A 27,898-nucleotide genomic window follows, 5' to 3' on the forward strand; every position below is an offset into this window, starting at 1 on the left:
AGAGAGAGAGAGAAGAGAGAGAGAGAGAGAGAGAGAGAGAGAGAGAGAGAGAGAGAGAGGAGAGGCCAGCATAGAGATAGAGAGATGAAGAGAGAGAGAGCGAGAGAGAGAGAGAGAGGAGAGAGAGAGAGAGAGAGACAGAGAGAGACAGAGAGAGACAGAGAGACAGAGAGAGAGAGGAGAGAGAGAGAGAGAGAGAGAGAGAGAGAGAGAGAGAGACAGAGAGAGAGCAATGAGAGAGAGAGAGAGAGAGAGAGACAGAGAGAGAGACAGAGAGGGAGAGAGACTTCTGTATGTGTAATGTTTACTGTTAATTTTTATTGTTTATTTCACTTTATATATTCACTTTATATATTATCTACCTCACTTGCTTTGGCAATGTTGACACGTTTCCCATGCCAATAAAGCCCTTGAATTTAATTTAATTGAATTGAGAGAGCGAGACAGAGAGACAGAGACAGAGACAGAGAGGTAGAGAGAGAGAGAGAGAGAGAGAGAGAGAGAGAGAGAGAGAGAGAGAGAGCAGGCATCATTCACTCCGTTAAGCGCTCAGTGGGAGATACGTGTATTGTCTCCGCTCCTCTCCATCCAAGTGAGGCATTTCTAAGGGACCAACAACGGAAAAGAGATTACTTTCACCAAAGATTCAGCCGCATTTGAATCAAACGGGAGGCTCAGCTACCCCTAGCTGGATCTATTTAGAACGCAATTCCGTTATCATCACGCTGTGTGCTCCTGTGATGGACTGCCTGTGAATTAAAACACGAAACACAACTTTTCGGTCTTCTATTTCTGGAAGAATCGTTGATTTTCCCCTGGTTTTCAAACAATTCATTAATGTTTAGGTATTCGTTGTGGAAGTATGACATCAGTGCACTGTGAGAGCTGAGTGGTGATTCACGATTTCAACGGCGGAATATCAACGGCACTTCCTCGTACGCTCTGTAGAAAATGAGTTATGATTAGTAGCGTTTACATTCTTCCCACAGTGGCTGGTGTTCTTTATTGAATATCGACTCAAATTCAAACCCGGAATGGGTGTCCATGCAACAAGCGACTGTGTGAACGGTACTCTGCTTCTCGGCAGTTGTGCGCACATTTAGAAGGAATAGGGCATTGGTAAACCCGTCGGTAGCCTAAACCAGAATAATCTGCACACCTTTCTCACCTGACAATTTTTTTCTACACATGGACTTACTTTGGACGATATATCACCTTGATTTCATAGAAGTATAATAAAAAAAGTGCCTCGGTGAATCTGGTCTTTTCTTCTGAATCGAAGTCGGAGGAGGCAGGAGGGAGAGAAAGAGATAGAGAAGGACCATGGCCAGGCTAAGGCATGGTGGTGGTGGTGTGGTTCTGAACAAACCCTGCTTTACGTGGCAAATGTTGTGGGTGATGAAAGCTCTATTCGACCTTACAGCATCGCAGGAAATTTACGCACCGCATTCCATAAGAATGGAGGGAGACCTGACCCTTGGTGGCCTCTTCCCTGTGCACGCCCGGGGGATCCCGGGGGAACCGTGTGGCGACATCAAGAAAGAGAACGGGATCCACCGCCTCGAAGCTATGATGTACGCCTTGGATCAAATCAACAGTGATGACGAGCTTTTGCCCAATATCACCCTAGGTGCCCGGGTGCTCGATACGTGTTCTAGGGATACCTATGCTCTGGAGCAGTCTCTGACTTTTGTGCAGGCACTCATACAAAAAGACACTTCGGACGTGAGGTGTATGAACGGTGAGCCACCAGTGTTCGTCAAGCCAGAGAAAGTTGTTGGAGTGATTGGAGCTTCAGCGAGTTCTGTATCAATCATGGTGGCGAACATATTACGTCTCTTTCAGGTGAGTGGTGATAAGAATAAAACAGACATACATCATGTGTTATAATGAGAGAGAGAGAGAGAGAGAGAGCGAGAGAGAGAGAGACCAAACCGCTGTACTTCCTGTCTGTTCTGTTTCCAAAGTCACAATCACATGGAGCGAATGTTGTGGTTCTCATTGATATTTCAGATTCCATAATGGACAGAATTTACACCCGATATAAATTAAAATGAGATCCATACCTTTGAGAAAATTTATGTCAACACACTGTTTCTGATATGTGTCCTCCCCCTCATGGGTTTCAGACGTGTGATGCTGTTGCATGCTTGAGATGCTACAGGGAAAGACGTATCCTGTAAAGTTGTGTAATGCTGGAATGCAGATACATTGATTTCAAACATTTGTATCTAGTAGTCTGGTCTACTTCACCACCAGCAGTTACCGTACCCGGTCTCCCAGGTGGTTGCTACTTAAAGTCCCCAGGACATTCACAGTATTAGGCAAGACTGCCTTCTCTTCTTGTGCACCAGACGGATGGAATAATCTACAATCCCTGCTTCATCTAGATATGTTAGTGCCTCTGAATGGATTAGTCTACAATCCCTGATTCATCTAGATATGTTAGTGCTACTGAATGGAATAGTCTACAATCCATGCTTCATCTAGATATGTTAGTGCCTCTGAATGGAATAGTCTACAATCCATGCTTCATCTAGATATGTTAGTGCCTCTGAATGGATTTAAAATGTTGATGGGAGACTCTGTTACAGAAGAGTGTAAAATGCTTTATTTTAGGCTGGATCATGTTGTTGTATGTTTTAATTCTGTAATGTATTGATTGTTTGCTGCCTTCTTGGTCAGGTCTCCCTTGAAGAAGAGACTCTGGGTCTCAATGGGCTTTTCCTGGTTAAATAAATGTAAAAACAAAAAAAATTGAAATAGTGAATACAAAATGCGTTGGAGAAACCAAGTTCAGCTTTAAAGTTGCTAGATTGAAGTGGCTGTCAGCTCATTTCTCAAATAGATATATATACTGTTAGAACACATCTGGCTGCAGCAACAGTGGTTTAGCAGCAGGGCCTGGTGCTGAGAGGACAGCTCCTTCCTTTTCCAGCACCGCTGCTAGCATCCACATGGCTTCAGCAGGGCTTGGTGCTGGAAGGACAGCTCCTTCCTTTTCCAGCACCGCTAGCATCCACATGGCTTCAGCAGGGCTTGGTGCTGGAAGGACAGCTCCTTCCTTTTCCAGCACCGCTAGCATCCACATGGCTTCAGCACGGCCTGGTGCTGAAAGGACAGCTCCTTCCTTTTCCATCACCACTCTACTGCTCTCATATTCTGACCGTGTGGCTGGTAGGGCACAGCGTTGTGGGACATTCATATGGCATGGTGCTGAATGGACAGCTCTGTACCACCACAGCACCGCTGCGCACCCTCTGCTCTCTCGTATTCCGGCCGTGTTCACTAGGGCAAAACACTCTGTATTCATTTCACTGAATACACCCAATATCCCGGACATTCAGAGTTCTGCGCATTTTCAATTTTGAAATGCCACATAGACATGGGAATACAGACATGGGAATACAGACATGGGAATAACATTTACATTTGAATGGGAAAGCATTGCTTGTCAGCTAGTGTATCAATATGGGCATTAAGCCTGCACGCATGCCTATAGGGGTTGCAATAGTCATGGGGTTATGGGGACATTACATTTCTAATGGGAAAATCATCCATTGTCATCCAGTGTATCCCTATGCACCCCAGAGATATACAGAGAAACATTTCTCTTCTTCGTTGTTGTTTCACTGATAGAAAACTCACTGATATGAACTCATCCCTACAGATACACAGCTGTTTGCAGGTTCATTACCCAGCTAATGTCGCCACATGTTGTCAGCAGCGGAACACAAAACCCTATTCCATCACTATACCAATGGACCTGTGTTTACAGTGTTATCACGGTGATGTTTTCCCCTCGATTTCAGGAAACAGTTTTCTGCGTAGTACTTTCCTGCTCCTCTCATTTGTCAGTCTGAATCAGGTTGTTTCATTGTAACTGGGAACCATATTAGCAGCAGCAGGAGCACATCCCATTAGCTCAGTGTCTTCGTGTTGTTCTGAGGGCTTGATGCTAATGCAGTCCCAGTCCCACTGCTCCTCTCTGCATATGTCATGATGATGGTGTAACTTCATATGTCATGATGACAGTGTAACTTCATATGTCATGACAGTATAACTTCATATGTCATGATGACAGTGTAACTTCATATGTCATGATGACAGTATAACTTCATATCTCATGACAGTGTAACTTCATATGTCATGACAGTATAACTTCATATGTCATGATGACAGTGTAACTTCATATGTCATGATGACAGTATAACTTCATATCTCATGACAGTGTAACTTCATATGTCATGACAGTATAAATTCATATGTCATGATGACAGTGTAACTTCATATGTCATGATGACAGTATAACTTCATATGTCATGATGACAGTATAACTTCATATGTCATGATGACAGTGTAACTTCATATGTCATGACAGTATAACTTCATATGTCATGATGACAGTGTAACTTCATATGTCATGATGACAGTATAACTTCATATGTCATGATGACAGTATAACTTCATATGTCATGATGACAGTGTAACTTCATATGTCATGACAGTATAACTTCATATGTCATGATGACAGTGTAACTTCATATGTCATGATGACAGTATAACTTCATATGTCATGATGACAGTATAACTTCATATGTCATGATGACAGTGTAACTTCATATGTCATGACAGTATAACTTCATATGTCATGATGACAGTGTAACTTCATATGTCATGATGACAGTATAACTTCATATGTCATGATGACAGTATAACTTCATATGTCATGATGACAGTGTAACTTCATATGTCATGATGACAGTATAACTTCACATTTCATGATGACGGTGTAACTTCATGTGTTATGATGAGAATATAAGTATCTGTGGTTTGTTATTTAGTAGAGTGTGCCTTGTTACTTCAAGTTCTGTTTTTGCCATTTGTATGAGTACAGTCCATTCATTTCAGACAAGTAAACATGTTGAAGCTACTGTTCTTTTACATTATTCATGTATTTATATCTATACTGAATAAAAATATAAATGCAACCATTTTACTGAGTTACAGTTCATATGAGGAAATCAATCAATTTAAATAAACTCATTAGGCCCTAATCTATGGATTTCACATGACTGGGTAGGGGTGCAGCCACTTGGGAGCCAGGCCCACCCATTGGGGAGCAAGGCTAGCCAATCATAAGCCCCCCCCCCCCCACACACACAATAAGGGGCTCCGTTACAGACAGAAATAATTCTCAGTTTCATCAACTGTCCGGGTGGCTGGTCTCAGACGATCCTCGCAGGTGAAGAAGCCGGATGTGGAATTCCTGGGCTGGCGTGGTTAAACGTGGTCAGCATTTGTGAGGCCAGTTGTACGTGCTGCAAACATTTTCTACAACGATGTGGGAGGTAGCGTATGGTATATACATTAACATAAAATGATCTGGTAACAAAGCTTGTGGACATTCCTGCAGTCGGGCATTGCAATTGCACTGCTCCTTCAAAACTTGAGGCATCTGTGGTGTTGTGTTGTGTGACAAAACTGCACATTTTAGAGTGGCCTTTTATTGTCACCAGCACAAGATGCACCTGTGTAATGATTGTGCTGTTCAATCAGCAAAGGGAAAATGCTCACTAACAGCGATGTAAACAAATTGGTTGGAAAAATCGGGAAGAATATATGTGTGTTCAATGTATTATTATTACTAACAGAGTATTGATATTAGTATTACTACCATAGTATTGATATTAGTATTACTACCATAGTATTGATATTACTATTACTACCAGTGTATTGATATTAGTATTACTACCATAGTATTGATATTAGTATTACTACCATAGTATTGATATTAGTATTACTACCATAGTATTGATATTAGTATTACTACCATAGTATTGATATTAGTATTACTACCATAGTATTGATATTATTATTACTACCATAGTATTGATATTAGTATTACTACCATAGTATTGATATTATTATTACTACCATAGTATTGATATTAGTATTACTACCATAGTATTGATATTAGTATTACTACCATAGTATTGATATTATTATTACTACCATAGTATTGATATTATTATTACTACCATAGTATTGATATTATTATTACTACCATAGTATTGATATTAGTATTACTACCATAGTATTGATATTATTATTACTACCATAGTATTGATATTAGTATTACTACCATAGTATTGATATTATTATTACTACCATAGTATTGATATTAGTATTACTACCATAGTATTGATATTAGTATTACTACCATAGTATTGATATTAGTATTACTACCATAGTATTGATATTAGTATTACTACCATAGTATTGATATTAGTATTACTACCATAGTATTGATATTAGTATTACTACCATAGTATTGATATTAGTATTTCCAACATTGTATTTATTTTAGTATTACTACCATAGTATTGATATTAGTATTACTACCATAGTATTGATATTAGTATTTCCAACATTGTATTTATTTTAGTATTACTTTTCAGAGTTGTGTATTTGTATTACAATTCAGAGTTTTTTATTAGTATTACTATTCTGAGGTATAAAATGAAAAGTAGTGGTGCCTCGAATTGTACATTTACATTTTTACACACCACACATGCCAGGGCAGTCCTTTTGTCTGTCTGCCTAGTAGAAAGCCTGCTGCTGACATTGTTGAGGTGTGTGTGTCCCTGTGTGTGTGTCCCTGTGTGTGTGTGTGTCTGTGTGAGACCGTGTGTGTGTGTGTGTGTGTGTGTGTGTGTGTGTCTCTGTGAGACCGTGTGTGTGTGTGTGTGTGTGTGTGTGAGACCATGTGTGTATGTTTGTGTGTGTATGTGTGTGTATGTGTGTGTGTGTGTGTGTGTGTGTCTGTGTGTCTGTGTGAGACCATGTGTGTGTGTGTGTGTGTGTGTGTGTGTGTGTGTGTGTGTGTGTGTGTGAGACCGTGTGTGTATCTGTGTGAGACCGTGTGTGTGTGTGTGTGTGTGTGACTCTGTGTGTGTGTGTGTGTGTCCACGTGTGTGAGTGTGAAATGGGGCTGTGTCTGCCAGTCAGACAAGGGTAAAGGGTACTACCTCAGGGTGCTGTTACACTCCCTGGCATCAAGAACAGAAGAGTAATGTGGACAGGCACCTTGTGTGGGCAGTGGATGTTTCCCAAATGGCACATTGTCCCCTAAATAGTGCACTACTAGTAGTACACAACATGAGGAATAGGGTTCCATTTGCGACACGGCAGTTGTGTAGGAAGAGTCTTGAGTGTGGGGAACCCCTCGTAACTTTCACCCTCAGCAGCCAGCCTCCGGAGGGAAAGACAAGATGTTATCTTTATTTAGTTTTGGGGAGGTTGGTGAGGTTATTTTCTCCTTACCTCAGGACGTGATGTCCAGTGAAACTCAGGGGACACAGTCCTCTGTTTCTGCCTTAGGTAGACACACACACATACACACACACACACACACACACAGGTAGTCACTGTCACTGTGAAGTATCCCAGAGTGAGAGTGTAGTGATCTAGCGTTTTCTTCAGGACTCTATGTCTTCAGGACTCTCTTCCTTCAGGACTCTCTTCCTTCAGGACTCTATGTCTTCAGGTCTCTATGTCTTCAGGACTCTATGTCGTCAGGACTCTCTTCCTTCAGGACTCTATATCTTCAGGACTCTATGTCTTCAGGACTCTATGTCTTCAGGACTCTGTTCCTTCAGGACTCTATGTCGTCAGGACTCTATGTCATCAGGACTCTATGTCTTCAGGATTCTATGTCTTCAGGACTCTATGTCTTCAGGACTCTCTTCCTTCAGGACTCTATGCCTTCAGGACTCTATGTCTTCAAGACTCTCTTCCTTCAGGACTCTATTCCTTCAGGACTCTATGTCTTCAGGATTCTATGTCTTCAGGACTCTATGTCGTCAGGACTCTATGTCTTCAGGACTCTATGTCTTCAGGAAAGTATGAGGGAGGAGAGACCAGAACTGACATTTAGCTAATTTCACAGGAGAGAAAGGGCACATTTCATGTGTATATCATATCATATCATTTCATGTGTATATCATATCATATCATGTGTATATCATATCATATCATTTCATGTGTATATCATATCATATCATTTCATGTGTATTTCATATCATATCATTTCATGTGTATATCATATCATTGCATGTGTATATCATATCATATCATTGCATGTGTATATCATATCATATCATGCCACAAGAGTATTGGTGCATAATGGTACCTGCAACCTTTTGTCAGGGAAAGTAAACTGATATAAAGGACTCCTGCATATGGCTGTGGTCAAAACACTGTACTTTCAAATACATATTTTCTCTTTACCCATTAATTGGCACCACACGTCCCGCTAGGGCACCTCCCCCCACTGCTCAACTGACACAGTAGCACACAGAACGCAAAAAATATTCTTAGAAATATTTAACCTCCACACATTAACAAGTCCAATAGCTCAAATGAAAGAAAAACACCTTGTTCATCTAGCCACCAAGTCAGATTTCTAAAATGTTTTACGGCGAAAACATAGCACATATTTATGTCAAACCACCACCAAAGATAGGCTAATTTACATAGCCATTTTGTAGAACAATAGATGCAATCACAAAAGCAGGATTAAAAGTAAAATAATTCACTAACCTTTTGAAAATCTTCATCAGATGACAGGAATAGGACATGTTATACAGTACATTTATGTTTTTTTCAATAATATGCTAATTATATCCATAAATCACGGTTTACATAGAAGGTCATGGCTAAAAAATGCTACAACAATGCCTGGAGAAATTATGGTAACTCTGCCAGATAACAGAAATACACATCATAAACGTTGACTAAATATACATGTTCTACATATACTTAGAAAGATACACTTCTTCTTAATAAAACAGCTGTGTTACATTTATTTTTAACTTTACAGATTTCGTTCACTAGGCTATAATGTGAGTCGGCGCTCAGGAATTGGCATTTTGGCTCCTCCACAGAAACCCAAATTTAACACATAAATGTTCCCTTACCTTTGCTGTTCTTCCATCAGAAGACCTGGAAGGGTTTATACTTACCAAAAACAGCTTTAGTTTTGAAGTCTGTGTCTTTCGGTTATCAAACACGACATATTTCGGTTGAAATGCAGCCAAAAAGTAAAGTTAGTTCGCACCAAAACGTCGAAATTACATATTATATGTCGACTAAACTTGTCAAACTTGGTTCAGAACACAGCGTTAGCATGCTATATAGCTTCACCGCAATTCTCAGGACAAAGAGAAACACACGCATCGTTTAATCAATCTTGAAAGAAAGACACCAAAGGCGCAGAATGCGCGTGAGAGTAACCTGTTTTCTCGCGCGACCGAAAGGATTCGGCCCGTCATTAATCTCGTGAACACGCGAATCACACAATGAGAAGCCCCATTGAAAGCGGACACCGCGCTGAAGGCATAGGAACTGTTCCCAGGACTGTAGGTGCTTGGGAAGGGTGGGGGCGATGATGTCAAAGTTGGGCCAACTTTTTGGATGACAAGAGAGAGTTTGGGAGAATGAGTGCCCTGAGAGTTCTGCTTTACTTACAGACATAATTTAAACGGTTTTAGAAGTTTTAGAGTGTTTTCTATTCAATAATATTTATTATATGCATATATTAGCAATCTGTTTACTATGGGCACGCATTTCACCAACGGGGGCAGTATTCTGCCCTAGCCTTAACAGGTTTTAAACAGTTGGGAGCATATATACTGTAGTGTGCAACTTTCTTTCTTTCTTTCTTTTCATTCATTCATTCATTCATTATTTCTTTCATTATTTCATTCTTTCGTTCTTTCTTTCTTTCTTTCTTTCTCTTTCTCTCTTTCATTATTTCATTCTTTCTTTCTCTCTCTCTTTCTTTCATTCTTTAATTATTTCTTTAATTATTTAATTCTTTCTTTCATTATTTCTTTCTTTCATCCTTTCATTCTTTAATTATTTCATTCTTTCTTTCATTCTTTCATTCTTTATCTATCTCTTTCTTTCTCTCTTTCTTTCATTCATTCTTTCTCTCTTTATTTCTACACAGTTTACTGTTCCGTTACTCATCACCTCTCCAGTATCTTTGGATGTGCATCAGCTCATGCTTTTTCCATTCAACAATCTCATTACATGGAGACAATGAAGCCGATTCACTGTTACCACCCAATGACTACAATACAGTTTCTTCCAGAGAAATCTGAGATAACGCAAGCTCCTTTTACTCTGTAAAAATAAAGAAGCATATCGACTCCAGCCTGGTGGTCTTGTTATAAGATTAAACCCAAGGTCTGTCCTTGATCCTGATAACATCAGAGACAGTGACCCCCTGTTGCAATGGAAGAGAACAATTACTCCAGAGTCCAGACCCACAGCAGGGGATCTCAGCTGGGTGTAGTCAGTGGTGCTGGCAGGAGTTCTATTTCATTTGTAGTAAGCCTATCCTGAAAAGGCAGTTGACGCTCTTGGTGTTGGCTTTTTCTATACTATTCTACTGTATCTTAGTCCGTTACGCTCTGACATCTCTCGTCCATATGTATATATGTAACAGTATAGCTTCCATCCCCTCGCCCCGACCTGGGCTCGAACCAGGGACCCTCTGCACACATCAACAACTGACACCCACGAAGCATCGTTACCCATCGCTCCACAAAAACCACGGCCCTTGCAGAGCAAGAGGAACAACTACTTCCAGGTCTCAGAGGAAGTGATGTCACCGATTGAAACGTTATTAGCGCGTCCCACCGCTAACTAGCTAGCCGTTTCACATCGGCTACATATGGTCTTCATTTATACCTACTTAGATTTGTGTATAGATATTTCTGCACTGTTTGAGCTAGAAGCAAAAACATTTTGCTACACCCGCAATAACATCTGCTAATGATAAGGAAATGTGTTCTAATAAATTATTAGAATGTTGCAGTCCTGAAACCATGTGACTGTATGAAACCATAGGTCTGAAACCATGTGATGGTATGAAACCATAGGTCTGAAACCATGTGATTGTATGAAACCATAGGTCTGATACCATGTGATTGTATGAAACCATAGGTCTGATACCATGTGATTATATGAAACCATAGGTCTGATACCATGTGACTGTATGAAACCATAGGTCTGATACCATGTGATTATATGAAATGAATTTGAATCATTAGATTATTATAACACATGTGTGTAAGTGTTTAGACTCATTCGATGATTATATTATAATACTGTGTGTGGTTTTAGTCAGAATCAACGTTTGGGAACAATGTCTCTAGTGTTTTGAGAACAGACTATCTGTCTGAGCCAGATCCGGGGAGACCTTGGCTGGGACACTGAGAACCTCCCAGTCCCAGGTCTCTCCCCCTCTTAGTGGAGGGTAGGAAGACACTATTCTCACGTAATCCCCTAGGCTCTATTGGCAGGTGGATTTGATGGTTGGTGTGGAAGTATGTGTGTCACTATAAATTGAAGGTCCTATACTGTACAACGTTCCCGTGAATAAGCATGTAACTTTGGTAGACTGGGCCTCTGTCTGTTTTTCGTTTCTATCAGTATCTTACAAATCCTGATATAACAGACTGAGGGTAACATCAATGAATTGGTAAATGAACAGGAGTATAGAATTCTCCTGACAGCACGTGTATGTGACCAATAATATGTGATTTCATATTTATTTTATTTGACTTTTCCCAAAGTGTTTCTCCAGATTGTTTCTTATATGGATTCAGTGACCCCCTGTTATCTCTCATACCTACACGTGCTGCACGAGGACCCAGAGGAGTGTTATCTCTCGTACCTACACGTGCTGCACGAGGACCCAGAGTACTGTTATCTCTCGTACCTACACGTGCTGCACGAGGACCCAGAGGACTGTAATCTCTCATACCTACACGTGCTGCGCGAGGACCCACAGGACTGTTATCTCTCATACCTACACGTGCTGCACGAGGACCCAGAGGACTGTTATCTCTCATACCTACACGTGCTGCGCGAGGACCCACAAGACTGTTATCTCTCATACCTACACGTGCTGCACGAGGACCCACAGGACTGTTATCTCTCATACCTACACGTGCTGCATGAGGACCCACAGGATGGTATACCCCCCCTTCATAATCTCTCATCCTTACATGTGCATGTTGCATGAAGAGACCACATCAGACTCCAGAGTTCAGTCTCAGTGGGGTTACAAGTCCGCTGGCTGGATGCTTGGCTGTATGGAGTTTTCCTTATTACTGCTGTGCTGTGTTGTACTGTTTGCCTATATGAATTCACCAGTTGACTGAGCTGCCACCAAGCATTAGTCTCTCCTCGACCTTCTGTCCTTGAGGAGGGAACGCTTGGGTGAAGAAGCATCCTTCTCACCCCTCCTCCCCTCTTCTCTACCTCTCTCCCTCTGTCTTCTCCTTTCTGTCTCTCTCTTGCGCTCTTGCTCTCTTCCAATTCAAATCGATTAGATTTAGAGGGAATATTTTGGCATGGCAAACATATGTTTATGATGCCAAAGCAAGTGAAATAAACAAAACAGAAAACTGAGAAGAAAGAAATTTAACTTCAACGAAAAACTAGTAGAAAGTAACAGTAAACATTTCACTCAACAAGGTTGAAAAGGTGTTACAGTATATCCAGACCCTTTGACAACGGACATAAATATCCCTAGAAAATATTCCTATTCATGAAAATCACAAATGAAAATATGCTTTACAACCTACGCTAGCCTCACAAAATATGCTTTACAGCCTACGCTAGACAAGCATTTGTGTAAGTTTATCATAGCCTAGTATAGCATTATGCCTTGCTAGCAGCAGGCAACCTTGTCACAGAAATCCGAAAAGCAATCCAATTAAATAGTTTACCTTTGATGAACTTCAAATGTTTTCACTCACGAGACTCCCAGATAGCCAATGTTCCTTTTTTCCCAAAATATTATTTTTGTAGGCAAAACAGCTCCGTTTGTTCTTGTTTGGCTGAGAAATCGTCCGGAAATTGCAGTCACCACAACGCTGAAAAACATTCCAAATTAGCTACATAATATTGACAGAAACATGGCAAACGTGGTTTAGAATCCATCCTCAAGGTATTTTTCTAATATCTATTCGATAATATATTTCTTCAGGTCTCTATGTCTTCAGGACTCTATAAATTTTTCGGTAGGACTGATTGGAGTAATGGCTACCTCTGTATTTTACTCGAGAATCTCTCTCGGAGCCACCATGTGACCACTTACTCAATGTGGCCGCATACGGCTATTCTCCAACAGAAATGTGTAAAACTACGTCACAATGCTGTAGACACCTTCGGGAATACGGAGAAAAAGTAATCTGGTTGATAGCCCATTCACTGCTAAATAGGGACCCATTGGAACGCAGCGCTTTCAAAACTTGGGGCACTTCCAGATTGGATTTTTCTCAGGCTTTCACCTGCACATCAGTTCTGTTATACTCACAGACAATATTTTTACAGTTTTGGAAACTTTAGAGTGTTTTCTATCCTAAGCTGTCAATTATATGCATATTCAAGCATCTTGTCCTGACAAAATATCCTGTTTACTACGGGAACGTTTTTTTTCCAAAAATGAAAATACTGCCCCCTAGTCACAAAAGGTTGGATTCACATGTGAGGTCATGTACTATACAGTGAGTAGTGTAGTGAAGATTACGACTAAAATTAGAAGCCTACAGTAAGGAAAATGTCCAGGTAAACAGAAAGTGTCCAGATAAAAATATTTAATAAATATTAGATTATGCTTACCCAGACACCCTTTCTAAATTCAAATCAAATGTTATTTGTCACATACACCGAATACAACAAGTATTCACCTTACAGTGAAATCCCTTAACCAACAATTCAGTTTTAAGAAAGAAAAAATATACAACTAATTAATTAAGGAGCAACAATAAAATAACAGTAGCGAGGCTATATACAGGGTGTTACGGTACAGAGTCAATGTGGAGGCTATATACAGGGTGTTACGGTACAGAGTCAATGTGGAGGCTATATACAGGGTGTTACGGTACAGAGTCAATGTGGAGGCTATATACAGGGTGTTACGGTACAGATTCAATGTGGAGGCTATATACAGGGTGTTATGGTACAGAGTCAATGTGGAGGCTATATACAGGGGGCTACCAGTACAGAGTCAATGTGGAAGTTATATACAGGGGGGTACCGGTACAGAGTCAATGTGGAGGCTATATACAGGGTATTATGGTACAGAGTCAATGTGGAGGCTATATACAAGAGTCTTTTGGCTTGGGGGTTATTGGGTCATGTGAAAGAAATGCTATACCTCCCAGCCACATCTAGCTAAGTGGATGGGTCTCTACAGAAGGTGTAAACGGTACAGCCAAACGGTTACTTGTATAGTAGTAATATCAGAAATAGATCAGGGGTAAAGTGGCTGAGCAGCAGGACAAATAATAGCAGCAGCAACGTATGGCGTGTGTGTTAGGAGAGAGTCATAAGAATAGAGGCACTGCAGATAGTGCTGATGACTGGTCCGTCTGAACCACGCATGAACAAGGGAATCTATATTCGGAGAGTCTGTTTATGTCCTGCCCTTGACGTTGGTGCAGGGCATGTGATGTCCATAGCCTCTTCGTCACAAAACTCCCTGATCTTCGTCTAGCTGTGTCTAGTCCAGGTGGTGCTTATACAGGGAGACCATCTACGTGAGGAAGGATGTCAGTGTTGCGCAGCAGCTGAAACCAGGTCCCGACTGAGTCCCAACGCTAAATACACATGAAACAATGTTTGAGAAGGCATTTCTGTCCCCCCCCCCCCAAAAAAAAACCATTTTGATAAAAATATGAAGTTCAAATCTAAACGGCTCTGCTGTGAAGTCGTGACACGCGACATACGCCTAGTTTCCTGAAACTAGTCTCATTTTGTTACATTATTATTATTATTATTATTATCTTATTCTAAAATGGATATTAAAACAACACAAAATACCCCATAAAGACAAAGCAAAAACATTATTTACATGTATTATTATTATTATTATTATTATCTATTACAACTAAAAACGGATATATCACATTTACATAATTATACCGGCCCTGTACAAAGTACTTTGTTGAAGCACCTTTGGCAGCGATTACAACCTTGATTCTTCTTTGGTATGACGCTACAAGCTTGGTACATCTGTATTTGGGGAGTTTCTCCCATTCTTCTCTGCAGATCCTCTCAAGCTCTGTCAGGTTGGATGAGGAGCGTCGCTGCATAGGGATTGGTTCCAGGTTTCCTCCAGACGTGACGCTTTGGCATTCAGGCCAAAGTGTTCAATCTTGGTTTCATCAGACCAGAGAATCTTGTTTCTCCTGGTCTGAGAGTCCTTTAGGTGCCTTTTGGCGCCTTTTGGCAAATATCAAGCCGGCTGTCATGTGCCTTTTACTGAGGAGTGGCTTCCATTTGGCCACTCTACCATAAAGGCCTGATTGGTGGAGTGCTGCAGAGATGGTTGTCTTTCTGGAAGGTTCTCCCATCTCCACAGAGAAACTCTGGAGCTCTGTCAGAGTGACCACCAGGTTCTTGGTCACCTCCATGAAATGCCCTTCTCCCCCAATTGCTCAATTGGGCCGGAAAGTCGGCTCTAGGATGAGTCTTGGTGGTTCCAAACTTCCATTTAAGAATGATAGAGGCCACTCTGTTCTTGGGGACCTTCAATGCTGCAGCAATTGTTTGGTACACTTCCTGTCTGGGAGCTCGACAAACAATTCATTCAACCTCATGGCTTGTTTTTTTTTAAGACAGGTGTGTGCCTTTCCAAATCATGTCCAATCAATTGAATTGAATCAATTGAATCAAGGATGATCAACGAAAACGGGATGCACCTGAGCTCAATTTTGAGTCTCATAGCAAAGGATCTGAATACTAAGGTAAATGCTTAAATGCTTAAACAAATGTGTTTAATTGCTATATTGTAATTACTTCGCCACTATGGCCTATTTATTTCCTTAACTTACCTCATTTGCCCTCACTGTTTATAGACTTTGTTTTCTTTTGTTCTACTGTATTATTGACTGTATGTTTTGTTTATTCCATGTGTAACTCTGTGTTGTTGTATGTGTTGAATTGCTACGCTTTATCTTGGCCAGGTCGCAGTTGCAAATGAGAACTTGTTCTCAACTAGCCTACCTGGTTAAATAAAGGTGAAATAAAATTTCATTACATTTTAGAATGTCTGTAAATGTAACAAATAGTGGAAAAAGTCAAGGGTTCTGAATAAATGTTCGAATGCACTGTATATCAACATCAATCATCAGACCTGCAACCGTCTATTGGACGTAGCTTGTTTGAGTTGGAGACTCCTTGTGACTTAAAACATTGTAAAGGGCTTTTGATTGGTTGATGCATCTGAACTGGATTACATCACTATGCAGATCCATCCGGAAATTCTGGTATTGATACTAAGCCTCTGTTTTGGGAAAAATGTATCCATAACTGTTATTGAGGTCTACTGTCCTCCCCAGTTAACTAGTTTGTTGTCTTGTTTTACTAAATCAGAAGTTATTATCCTGGGTGACCTAAATTATAATTGGGGAAATTCAGGCTTCAGACAATCTAAAAGACATGTGTAATGATCTAAACCTAACCAAGCTGGTGACTAAGCCTACACGACACAACCCTAAGAATCCTTCAAAGTCTGATTTGAATTGATTTGATTTGATTTGAACAAATACACCAGAATTATACACAGTCGTTCATTAAAGAGATGATGCTTGGGTCAAGGCCACACAGGCTGGCAAGCTTTTTAAGGAACGGAGGTCTTTATTGACAAATGACAAAGGATAAATCTGATTGTTTACAGAAAAAAATAAGTATTGCGTGCTTTGCTAGCAGTAGACAATAAGAAATCCACATTGGGACGACCAATTGGATTCTGGGCTGCTTAACTGTGCAGCGCCCATCATTGTTGGCTCAATAACGGCCCTTTTTTAAACATTGTTATCAGGAAATATTCCATAAGTATAGAAAGCAGCTCTTGTGATGCCGCTCCATAAGGGATAGTAGTGATCTTAATTATTATCGCCCCATTTCAACGCTTCCTTGTCTAGCTAATATTCTTGAATCTTTGGTAAATGTACAACTTTGTTATTTTTTATCTGAGAAATGTATTTAGAATGTAAAACCAATCAGGGTTTAAGCCTGGGCATTTAACTATTACAGCAACCATTTTAGTTGTTTTAATGATCTTGTCATACAAATGAAATGGTCTGCTTTGGCTACGGTTCCATAACCCCCCTCCCCTGCTGACCTGGCCTGTTGTTGTTATGGTGATACTATGTATCAACCGTTCTACCTGTTGTTATGGTGATACTATTTATCAACCTTTCTATCTGTTGTTATGGTGATACTATTTATCAACCTTTCTACCTGTTGTTAACCTGTTGTTATGGTGATACTATTTATCAACCTTTCTACCTGTTGTTATGGTGATACTATTTATAAGAGTGCAGCTGCCTCTACTGTTAAACCCCCTTGGATGCCGTTTTCCATAGAGCCCTACTTTTTATCACCGGAGACAGATTTATTACTCGTCACTGTATTCTTTACCAAAAGGTTGTCTGGACCACTTTGAAGTCACATAGATCACATCATTATCCTCCATGGGAGGTTGGTGGCACCGTAATATGGGAGGACGGGCTCACGGCAATGGCAGTAGCGACATACGTGGAATGGTATCAATTACATTGTTTCCATGTGTTTGGTGCCATTCCATTCACTCCGTTCCAGACATTATTATGAGCCGTCCTCCCCTCAGCAGCCTCCACTGGTACTCTCTTTTTGTTTACAAAGCCCTGCTCCACCAACTTCTGGACTTACCTGTCACCACTGTTAAGATTTAAAATGACAAGTTCACAATGAAACCCGTTCACAAGGTAGTTTAATTCTGGACTCCAGAGAGTAAATCAGCCTTGGTGACATTTAAGATGAGGGAGGACCATTTTTTGGGGTCCATGAGCATGGTCTTATTTCTATTACAGCATGTTGCATGACTGTCATTCATATTATATTCACCCAGTTCAATGTAACAGTGATAGGTTTAGGTTACTACATGATACTCTAATGTTCCCTGTACCCAGCATGAGGTTGATACAACCTAGCAGATGAATGAAAGATTACAACGTAGGTGCACACAGGTCGAGAGAAACATTAGAGGTGACAGACAGTGACAAATGTTATACCGCTTTGCACAATCTTGCTTGCATGTATCTGATCTGGTGTCAAAGGCGTGTGTGCTGGTAGTGAAGTCAGGTGCAGGAGAGCAGAGTGTTGTGAACAGGCTCACACTTTAATGAGGCAGGAGAAACCAACAGACGGACGCCACTGCGTCGAAACCTCCAGCCAAGAGGCAAAAGTGCAAATGCGCAAACAGTCACAATAATATTGTATAAACAACGTACCTCGTGAAATAAAACCTGGAAATAAACGCATACCAGTAAAGCACGTCAAAAAATGACACGTAACACGAAACAATCTCATGATGGGGACATGATGAGGAACAGAATACATGCATTGTGGCTGGGGAATGAAAACCAGGTGTGTGTGGAACAAGACAAAACAAATGGAAATATGAGAAAGCCGGTAGAATGGCTAGAAAGCCGGTGACGTCGACCACTGAACGCCGCCCGAACGGGGCCCGACTTCGGCGGAAGTCGTGACATCTAGGGTTTAATCATTAGTCCAACAGTTGCAAACAAGAGTTTCTATTGGAAAAGTTTCGTTCTGTTTGCTTCTGTTTTCAAAAAAAAATTCTACAGAATCGCCGGAATGAATACACCCATGATCACACATAAACACAGTTCACTTTAATAGCAGCCACGTTCTATTCCTTTTCGCATCTATGGACTCTCCTCTCACATTTTCACCTTCACTTGTGGACTTCAGTGCACAACACATCAGCTGTATATGACCAAGACAAAAACCTTTCCAAGCCAAACTGCTATACACAGCCGACATAGTTTCACCACGCTAGCTAAAGTAACGTTATAGTCAGCATAACTAATAGAGCTAACGCGTTAGTAAACCCGCTACAATCATGTGGTAACATTACAGTGTTCAGTCAGTAAGAAGTTAAACCAGCGAGCCCCAGTCGCAATAAATTAGCTAGCTAACATAGCATCCCTCTGTTATAGCCAGCTAGCTAACACAGCATCCCTTTGTTATAGCGAGCTAGCTAACATAGCATCCCTCTGTTTGAGCCGGGTGTTTGAGTAGGCTAAACAGGCTAGCTGCATTTGCTAGTTAAGTAAGTTATAGTAAATAAAAAATTATGAAATCTCTCTCTCCCTCTCTATTGCTTCTTCTTAATTTTTGAAGAAATTAATTTATTCAAAACTCTTCATCTATTGTCTTTCTCTATCTTTGAGTCAACTACTCACCACATGTTATGCACTGCAGTGCTAGCTAGCTGTAGCTTATACTTTCAGTAGTAGATTGATTCTCTGACCCTTTGATTGGGTTGGCAACATGTCAGTTCATGCTGCAAGAACTCTGATAGGTTGTGTAAGTCTGTGGAATGGGGTGAGAACCATGAGTCTCCTAGGTTTGGTATTGAAGTCAATGTACTCAGACGAGGTTGGAAGCTAGCTGTCCTCCAGCTACACCATGGTGCTACCCTACAGAGTGCTGTTGAGGCTACCGTCGACCTTCATTACAAAACAATGTGTTTTAATCAATAATTTGGTGACAAATGTGACGATTGTGTTTTGCTTTTCGTTTATTGTTGTGTATAATAATGTGTATTTTATTGTGTATATGAATGTTTAGTAAACTGTGTTTATTGTATTTTGATGTGTATCGTGGTGCTATACATTGACTAACTCTCAAAATAAAGAGACCTTGGTCTCAGCATTGAATCACTGTCAATATAAAGGTTAAATAAAAAATAACATCTCTCTCTCTCTCTCTCTCACTCTTTCTCTCTCTCTCTCTCTATCCCTCTCCCTTTCTATATTTCACACTCTCCCTCTCTCTCTCTCCCTCTCTCTCTCTATCTCTCCTCTCTTTCTTTCTCTGTCTCTCTTTCCCTCTGTCTCTCTCTCTCTCCCTCTCTCTCTCTCTCTCTCTCTCTTTCCCTCTCTCTCTCTCTGTCTCTCTTTCTCTCTGTCTGTCTCACTCTTTCTCTCTCTATCCCTCTCCCTTTCCCTCTTTCCCTCACTCTCTCTGTCTCTCTTTCTCTCTGTCTGTCTCCCTTTCCCTCTTTCTCTCTTTCCCTCTGTCTCTCTTTCCCTCTCTTTCTCTGTCTCTCTTTCCCTCTGTCTCTCTCTCTCTCTCTCTCTCTCACTCTTTCTCTCTATCCCTCTCCCTTTCCCTCTTTCTCTCTCTCTCTCTCTCTCTCTCTCTCTCTCTCTCTCTCTCTCTCTCTCTTTCCCTCTGTCTATCTTTCCCTCTGTCTCTCTGTCTCTCTTTCCCTCTGTCTCTCTCTGTCTCTCTTTCTCTGTCTGCTGTTTGTTTAAGGGAATGATCCTGTGGAATGTTAAGTTGTGTATGTGAACGTGTCCTGATCCAGTCAAGTCATACTTCTCCCATCACTGCTAATAATGACTGTCTGGTCTGTCTGGTCTCCTCAGACTGATAATGACGGGTCTGTCTCTGACTCCTCAGACTGATAATGACTGTCTGGTCAGTGACTCCTCAGACTAATAATGACTGTCTGGTCTGTGACTCCTCAGACTGATAATGACTGTCTGGTCTGTGACTCCTCGGACTGATAATGACTGTCTGGTCAGTGACTCCTCAGACTAATAATGACTGCCTGGTCTGTGACTCCTCAGACTGATAATGACTGGTCTGTCTCTGACTCCTCAGACTGATAATGACTGTCTGGTCAGTGACTCCTCAGACTAATAACGCATCACAATGACATTTCTTGTACATTGGAGGATATTCTACATAGAAAGGTCCTTTGTGTTCTGGGGTGAAATGTAATAGGGTATGCATGAGTGCACTCTGTGCATATTTTATGGCCCCTGGTGAAAAGTAATGCCCTATATAGGAAATAGGGTGTCATATAGAGTACCAGCAGCAGGAAAGCTGTATTGAGGTGTAGAAGTTACCTGTTTTCTCCTCAGGTTCATTATTTAGATAATAGGTCAATGTGAAACCACTTGAATGATGATATGATACTGTACTATTTTACCCTCATTCTTTCTCCCTTCCTCCTTTTCTCTCGCTCTCTCTCTCTGTATGTCTCTCTCTCCCTCTCTCTGTATGTCTCTCTCTCCCTCTCTTGCTCTCACTCTCTGTCTCTCTCTCTCTCTCGCTCTCTCTCTGTATGTCTCTCTCTCTCTCTCTCTCTGTCTCTCTCTCCCTCTCTCTCTGTATGTCTCTCTCTCCCTCTCTTGCTCTCACTCTCTGTCTCTGTCTCTCTCTCTGTCTGTCTGTCTCTCTCTCTCTCGCTCTCTCTCTGTATGTCTCTCTCTCTCTCTCTCTCTGTCTCTCTCTCTGTATGTCTCTCTCTCCCTCTCTTGCTCTCACTCTCTGTCTCTGTCTCTCTCTCTGTCTGTCTGTCTCTCTCTCTCTCTCTCTCTCGCTCTCTCTCTCTCTGTCTCTGTCTCTCTCTCTCTCTCTCTCTCTCTCTCTCTCGCTCTCTCTCTCTCTGTATGTCTCTCTCTCCCTCTCTTGCTCTCACTCTCTGTCTCTGTCTCTCTCTCTCTCTCTCTCACTCTCTCTCTCTGTCTCTCTGTCTCTCTCTCTCTCTGGCTGTCTCTGTCTCTCTGTCTCTCTGTCTCTCTCTCTCTCTCTCTCTCTCTCTGTCTCTCTCTCTCACTCCCCCCCTCTCTCACTCTCTCTTTGTCTCTCTCTCTCTCACTTCCCCCCCTCTTACTCTCTCTCTGTCTCTCTCTCTCTCTCTCGCTCCCCACCTCTCTCTCACTCCCCCTCTCCCTCTCTCTCTCTCTCTCTCTCTCTCGCTTCCACCCCCCCCTCTCTCTCCTGCTTACCCCTCTCTCTCTCTCTCTCTCTCTCTCAATTCAATTCAATTCAATTCAAGGGCTTTATTGGCATGGGAAACATGTGTTAACATTGCCAAAGCAAGTGAGGTAGACAACATACAAAGTGAATATATAAAGTGAAAAACAACAAAAATTAACAGTAAACATTCTCTCTCTCTCTCTGTCTCTCTCTCTCGCTCTCTCTCTCTGTCTCTCTCTCTCTCTCTCTCGCTCTCTCTCTATTTCTCCTTCTCTCTCTCTCTCTCTATCTCTTTCTCCTTCTCTCTCTATCTCTCTCTCTCTCTCCTCTCTCTCTCTCTCTCTCTCTCTCTCTCTCTCTCTCTCTCTCTCACTCTTTCTCTCTGTCTCTCTCTCTCTCTCTCTCTCTCACTCTTTCTCTCTGTCTCTCTCTCTCTCTCTCTCTCTCACTCTTTCTCTCTGTCTCTCTCTCTCACACTCAATTCAATTCAATATAATTTATTATTAACCTGGACCGTAAAGACTTACGTTGTCAAACTAAACATATAGTGACAATGGTCAAAGACAGGAATATACTAGACTGTTGGTAATGAAACAGCAATAATTTTTTTATTTTATATTTATTTTACCTTTATTTAACCAGGTAGGCAAGTTGAGAACAAGTTCTCATTTACAATTGCGACCTGGCCAAGATAAAGCAAAGCAGTTCGACAGATAAAACGACACAGAGTTACACATGGAGTAAAAACAAACATACAGTCAATAATGCAGTATAAACAAGTCTATATACAATGTGAGCAAATGAGGTGAGAAGGGAGGTAAAGGCAAAAAAGGCCATGATGGCAAAGTAAATACAATATAGCAAGTAAAATACTGGAATGGTAGTTTTGCAATGGAAGAATGTGCAAAGTAGAAATAAAAAAATAATGGGGTGCAAAGGAGCAAAATAAATAAATTAATTAAAATTAAATACAGTTGGGAAAGAGGTAGTTGTTTGGGCTAAATTATAGGTGGGCTATGTACAGGTGCAGTAATCTGTGAGCTGCTCTGACAGTTGGTGCTTAAAGCTAGTGAGGGAGATAAGTGTTTCCAGTTTCAGAGATTTTTGTAGTTCGTTCCAGTCATTGGCAGAAGAGAACTGGAAGGAGAGGCGGCCAAAGAAAGAATTGGTTTTGGGGGTGACTAGAGAGATATACCTGCTGGAGCGTGTGCTACAGGTGGGAGATGCTATGGTGACCAGCGAGCTGAGATAAGGGGGGACTTTACCTAGCAGGGTCTTGTAGATGACATGGAGCCAGTGGGTTTGGCGACGAGTATGAAGCGAGGGCCAGCCAACGAGAGCGTACAGGTCGCAATGGTGGGTAGTATATGGGGCTTTGGTGATAAAACGGATTGCACTGTGATAGACTGCATCCAATTTGTTGAGTAAGGTATTGGAGGCTATTTTGTAAATGACATCGCCAAAGTCGAGGATTGGTAGGATGGTCAGTTTTACAAGGGTATGTTTGGCAGCATGAGTGAAGGATGCTTTGTTGCGAAATAGGAAGCCAATTCTAGATTTAACTTTGGATTGGAGATGTTTGATATGGGTCTGGAAGGAGAGTTTACAGTCTAACCAGACACCTAAGTATTTGTAGTTGTCCACGTATTCTAAGTCAGAGCCGTCCAGAGTAGTGATGTTGGACAGGCGCGTAGGTGCAGGTAGCGATCGGTTGAAGAGCATGCATTTAGTTTTACTTGTATTTAAGAGCAATTGGAGGCCACGGAAGGAGAGTTGTATGGCATTGAAGCTTGCCTGGAGGGTTGTTAACACAGTGTCCAAAGAAGGGCCGGAAGTATACAGAATGGTGTCGTCTGCGTAGAGGTGGATCAGGGACTCACCAGCAGCAAGAGCGACCTCATTGATGTATACAGAGAAGAGAGTCGGTCCAAGAATTGAACCCTGTGGCACCCCCATAGAGACTGCCAGAGGTCCGGACAGCAGACCCTCCGATTTGACACACTGAACTCTATCAGAGAAGTAGTTGGTGAACCAGGCGAGGCAATCATTTGAGAAACCAAGGCTGTCGAGTCTGCCGATGAGGATATGGTGATTGACAGAGTCGAAAGCCTTGGCCAGATCAATGAATACGGCTGCACAGTAATGTTTCTTATCGATGGCGGTTAAGATATCGTTTAGGACCTTGAGCGTGGCTGAGGTGCACCCATGACCAGCTCTGAAACCGGATTGCATAGCAGAGAAGGTATGGTGAGATTCGAAATGGTCGGTAATCTGTTTGTTGACTTGGCTTTCGAAGACCTTAGAAAGGCACGGTAGGATAGATATAGGTCTGTAGCAGTTTGGGTCAAGAGTGTCCCCCCCTTTGAAGAGGGGGATGACCGCAGCTGCTTTCCAATCTTTGGGAATCTCAGACGACACGAAAGAGAGGTTGAACAGGCTAGTAATAGGGGTGGCAACAATTTCGGCAGATAATTTTAGAAAGAAAGGGTCCAGATTGTCTAGCCCGGCTGATTTGTAGGGGTCCAGATTTTGCAGCTCTTTCAGAACATCAGCTGAATGGATTTGGGAGAAGGAGAAATGGGGAAGGCTTGGGCGAGTTGCTGTTGGGGGTGCAGTGCTGTTGTCCGGGGTAGGAGTAGCCAGGTGGAAAGCATGGCCAGCCGTAGAAATAATGATAGTGGTACTCATATTAACAGCAAATAAAACACCGAATGATAACAAATAGGCAAATATGAATCATCACACTTCTCACTGGTTCACCTACAGTTGAAGTCAGAAGTTTACATTCACTTAGGTTGGTGTCATTAAAACTCGTTTTTCAACCACTCCACACATTTCTTGTTAACAAACTATAGTTTTGGCAAGTCGGGTTAGGACAAGTCGGGTTAGGACAAGTCGGGTTAGAACATCTACATGACACAAGTCATTTTTCCTAAACATTGTTTACAGACAGATTATTTCACTTATAATTCACAGTATCACAATCCCAGTGGGTCAGAAGTTTACATACAATAAAGTTGACTGTGCCTTTGAAGAGCTTGGAAAATTCCTGAAAAGTATGTCATGGCTTTAGATGCTTCTGATAGGCTAATTGACATAATTTGAGTTAATTGGAGGTGTACCAAATGGGGACAAAGATCAAACTTTTTGGAGAAATGTCCTCTGGTCTGATGAAACAAAAATAGAACTGTTTAGCCATAATGACCATCGTTATGTTTGGAGGACAAGGGGGAGGCTTGCAAGGCGAAGACCACCATCTCAACTGTGAGGCACAGGGGTGACAGCATCATGTTGTGGGGGTGCTTTGCTGCAGAAGGGACTGTTGCACTTCACAAAATAGATGGCATCATATATGTGGATATATTGAAGCAACATCTTAAGACATCAGTCAGGAAGTTAAAGCTTAGTAGCAAACGGGTCTTCCAAATGGACAATTACCCCAAGCATTCTTCCAAAGTTGTGGCAAAATGGCTTAATGACAACAAAGTCAAGGTATTGGAGTGTTATTGTGGGAAGCTTGTGGACAGCTACCCAAAACGTTTGACCCACGTTAAACAATTTTGTCAATTGGCCTCCACATTGCCTCTGTACCGGTACCCCCTGTATATAGCCTCCACATTGACTCTGTACTGGTACCCCCTGTATATAGCCTCCACATTGCCTCTGTACCGGTACCCCCTGTATATAGCCTCCACATTGACTCTGTACCGGTACCCCTGTATATAGCCTCCACATTGACTCTGTACCGTAACACCCTGTATATAGCCTCCACATTGACTCTGTACCGTAACACCCTGTATATAGTCTCCACATTGACTCTGTACTGGTACCCCCTGTATATAGCCTCCACATTGACTCTGTACCGGTACCCCCTGTATATAGCCTCCACATTGACTCTGTACCGGTACCCCCCTGTATATAGCCTCCACATTGACTCTGTACCGGTACCCCCTGTATATAGCCTCCACATTGACTCTGTACCGTAACACCCTGTATATAGCCTCCACATTGACTCTGTACCGGTACCCCCTGTATATAGCCTCCACATTGACTCTGTACCAGTACCCCCTGTATATAGCCTCCACATTGACTCTGTACCGTAACACCCTGTATATAGCCTCCACATTGACTCTGTACCGTAACACCCTGTATATAGTCTCCACATTGACTCTGTACCGTAACACCCTGTATATAGCCTCCACATTGACTCTGTATCGGTACCCCCTGTATATAGACTCCACATTGACTCTGTACTGGTACCCCCTGTATATAGCCTCCACATTGACTCTGTACCGGTACCCCCTGTATATAGCCTCCACATTGACTCTGTACCGGTATCCCCTGTATATAGCCTCCACATTGACTCTGTACCGGTACCCCCTGTATATAGCCTCCACATTGACTCTGTACCGGTATCCCCTGTATATAGCCTCCACATTGACTCTGTACCGGTACCCCCTGTATATAGCCTCCACATTGACTCTGTATCGGTACCCCCTGTATATAGCCTCCACATTGACTCTGTATCAGTACCCCCTGTATATAGCCTCCACATTGCCTCTGTACCGGTACCCCCTGTATATAGCCTCCACATTGACTCTGTACCGGTACCCCCTGTATATGGCCTCCACATTGACTCTGTACCAGTACCCCCTGTATATAGCCTCCACATTGACTCTGTACCGGTACCCCCTGTATATAGCCTCCACATTGACTCTGTACTGGTACCCCCTGTATATAGCCTCCACATTGACTCTGTACCGTAACACCCTGTATATAGCCTCCACATTGACTCTGTACCGGTACCCCCTGTATATAGCCTCCACATTGACTCTGTACCAGTACCCCCTGTATATAGCCTCCACATTGACTCTGTACCGTAACACCCTGTATATAGCCTCCACATTGACTCTGTACCGTAACACCCTGTATATAGTCTCCACATTGACTCTGTACCGTAACAACCTGTATATAGCCTCCACATTGACTCTGTATCGGTACCCCCTGTATATAGACTCCACATTGACTCTGTACTGGTACCCCCTGTATATAGCCTCCACATTGACTCTGTACCGGTACCCCCTGTATATAGCCTCCACATTGACTCTGTACCGGTATCCCCTGTATATAGCCTCCACATTGACTCTGTACCGGTACCCCCTGTATATAGCCTCCACATTGACTCTGTACCGGTATCCCCTGTATATAGCCTCCACATTGACTCTGTACCGGTACCCCCTGTATATAGCCTCCACATTGACTCTGTATCGGTACCCCCTGTATATAGCCTCCACATTGACTCTGTATCAGTACCCCCTGTATATAGCCTCCACATTGCCTCTGTACCGGTACCCCCTGTATATAGCCTCCACATTGACTCTGTACCGGTACCACCTGTATATGGCCTCCACATTGACTCTGTACCAGTACCCCCTGTATATAGCCTCCACATTGACTCTGTACCGGTACCCCCTGTATATAGCCTCCACATTGACTCTGTACTGGTACCCCCTGTATATAGCCTCCACATTGACTCTGTACTGGTAGCCCCCTGTATATAGCCTCCACATTGACTCTGTACTGGTACCCCCTGTATATAGCCTCCACATTGACTCTGTACCGGTACCCCCCTGTATATAGCCTCCACATTGACTCTGTACTGGTAGCCCCTGTATATAGCCTCCACATTGACTCTGTACCGTAACACCCTGTATATAGCCTCCACATTGACTCTGTACCGGTACCCCCTGTATATAGCCTCCACATTGACTCTGTACCAGTACCCCCTGTATATAGCCTCCACATTGACTCTGTACCGTAACACCCTGTATATAGCCTCCACATTGACTCTGTACCGTAACACCCTGTATATAGTCTCCACATTGACTCTGTACCGTAACACCCTGTATATAGCCTCCACATTGACTCTGTATCGGTACCCCCTGTATATAGACTCCACATTGACTCTGTACTGGTACCCCCTGTATATAGCCTCCACATTGACTCTGTACCGGTACCCCCTGTA

At 42.1% G+C, this 27,898-nt stretch overlaps 1 protein-coding gene across 1 annotated transcript in view; it reads left to right on the forward strand.

The window, feature by feature from the left end:
* The first annotated feature begins 553 nt into the window (after positions 1-553).
* The window catches only part of LOC109882700 (metabotropic glutamate receptor 7-like), a 393,305-nt gene continuing 365,960 nt past the window's right edge, over positions 554-27,898 (forward strand). The window contains exon 1 of the mRNA XM_031798073.1: positions 554-1,845. Within this exon, the coding sequence (XP_031653933.1) occupies positions 1,324-1,845 (522 nt within the window). The 5' untranslated portion in view covers positions 554-1,323. The remainder of the gene's footprint in view (positions 1,846-27,898) is intronic.

Source organism: Oncorhynchus kisutch, linkage group LG1 (genome assembly GCF_002021735.2).
Source record: "Oncorhynchus kisutch isolate 150728-3 linkage group LG1, Okis_V2, whole genome shotgun sequence".
In the NCBI taxonomy this organism is placed as follows: domain Eukaryota; kingdom Metazoa; phylum Chordata; class Actinopteri; order Salmoniformes; family Salmonidae; genus Oncorhynchus; species Oncorhynchus kisutch.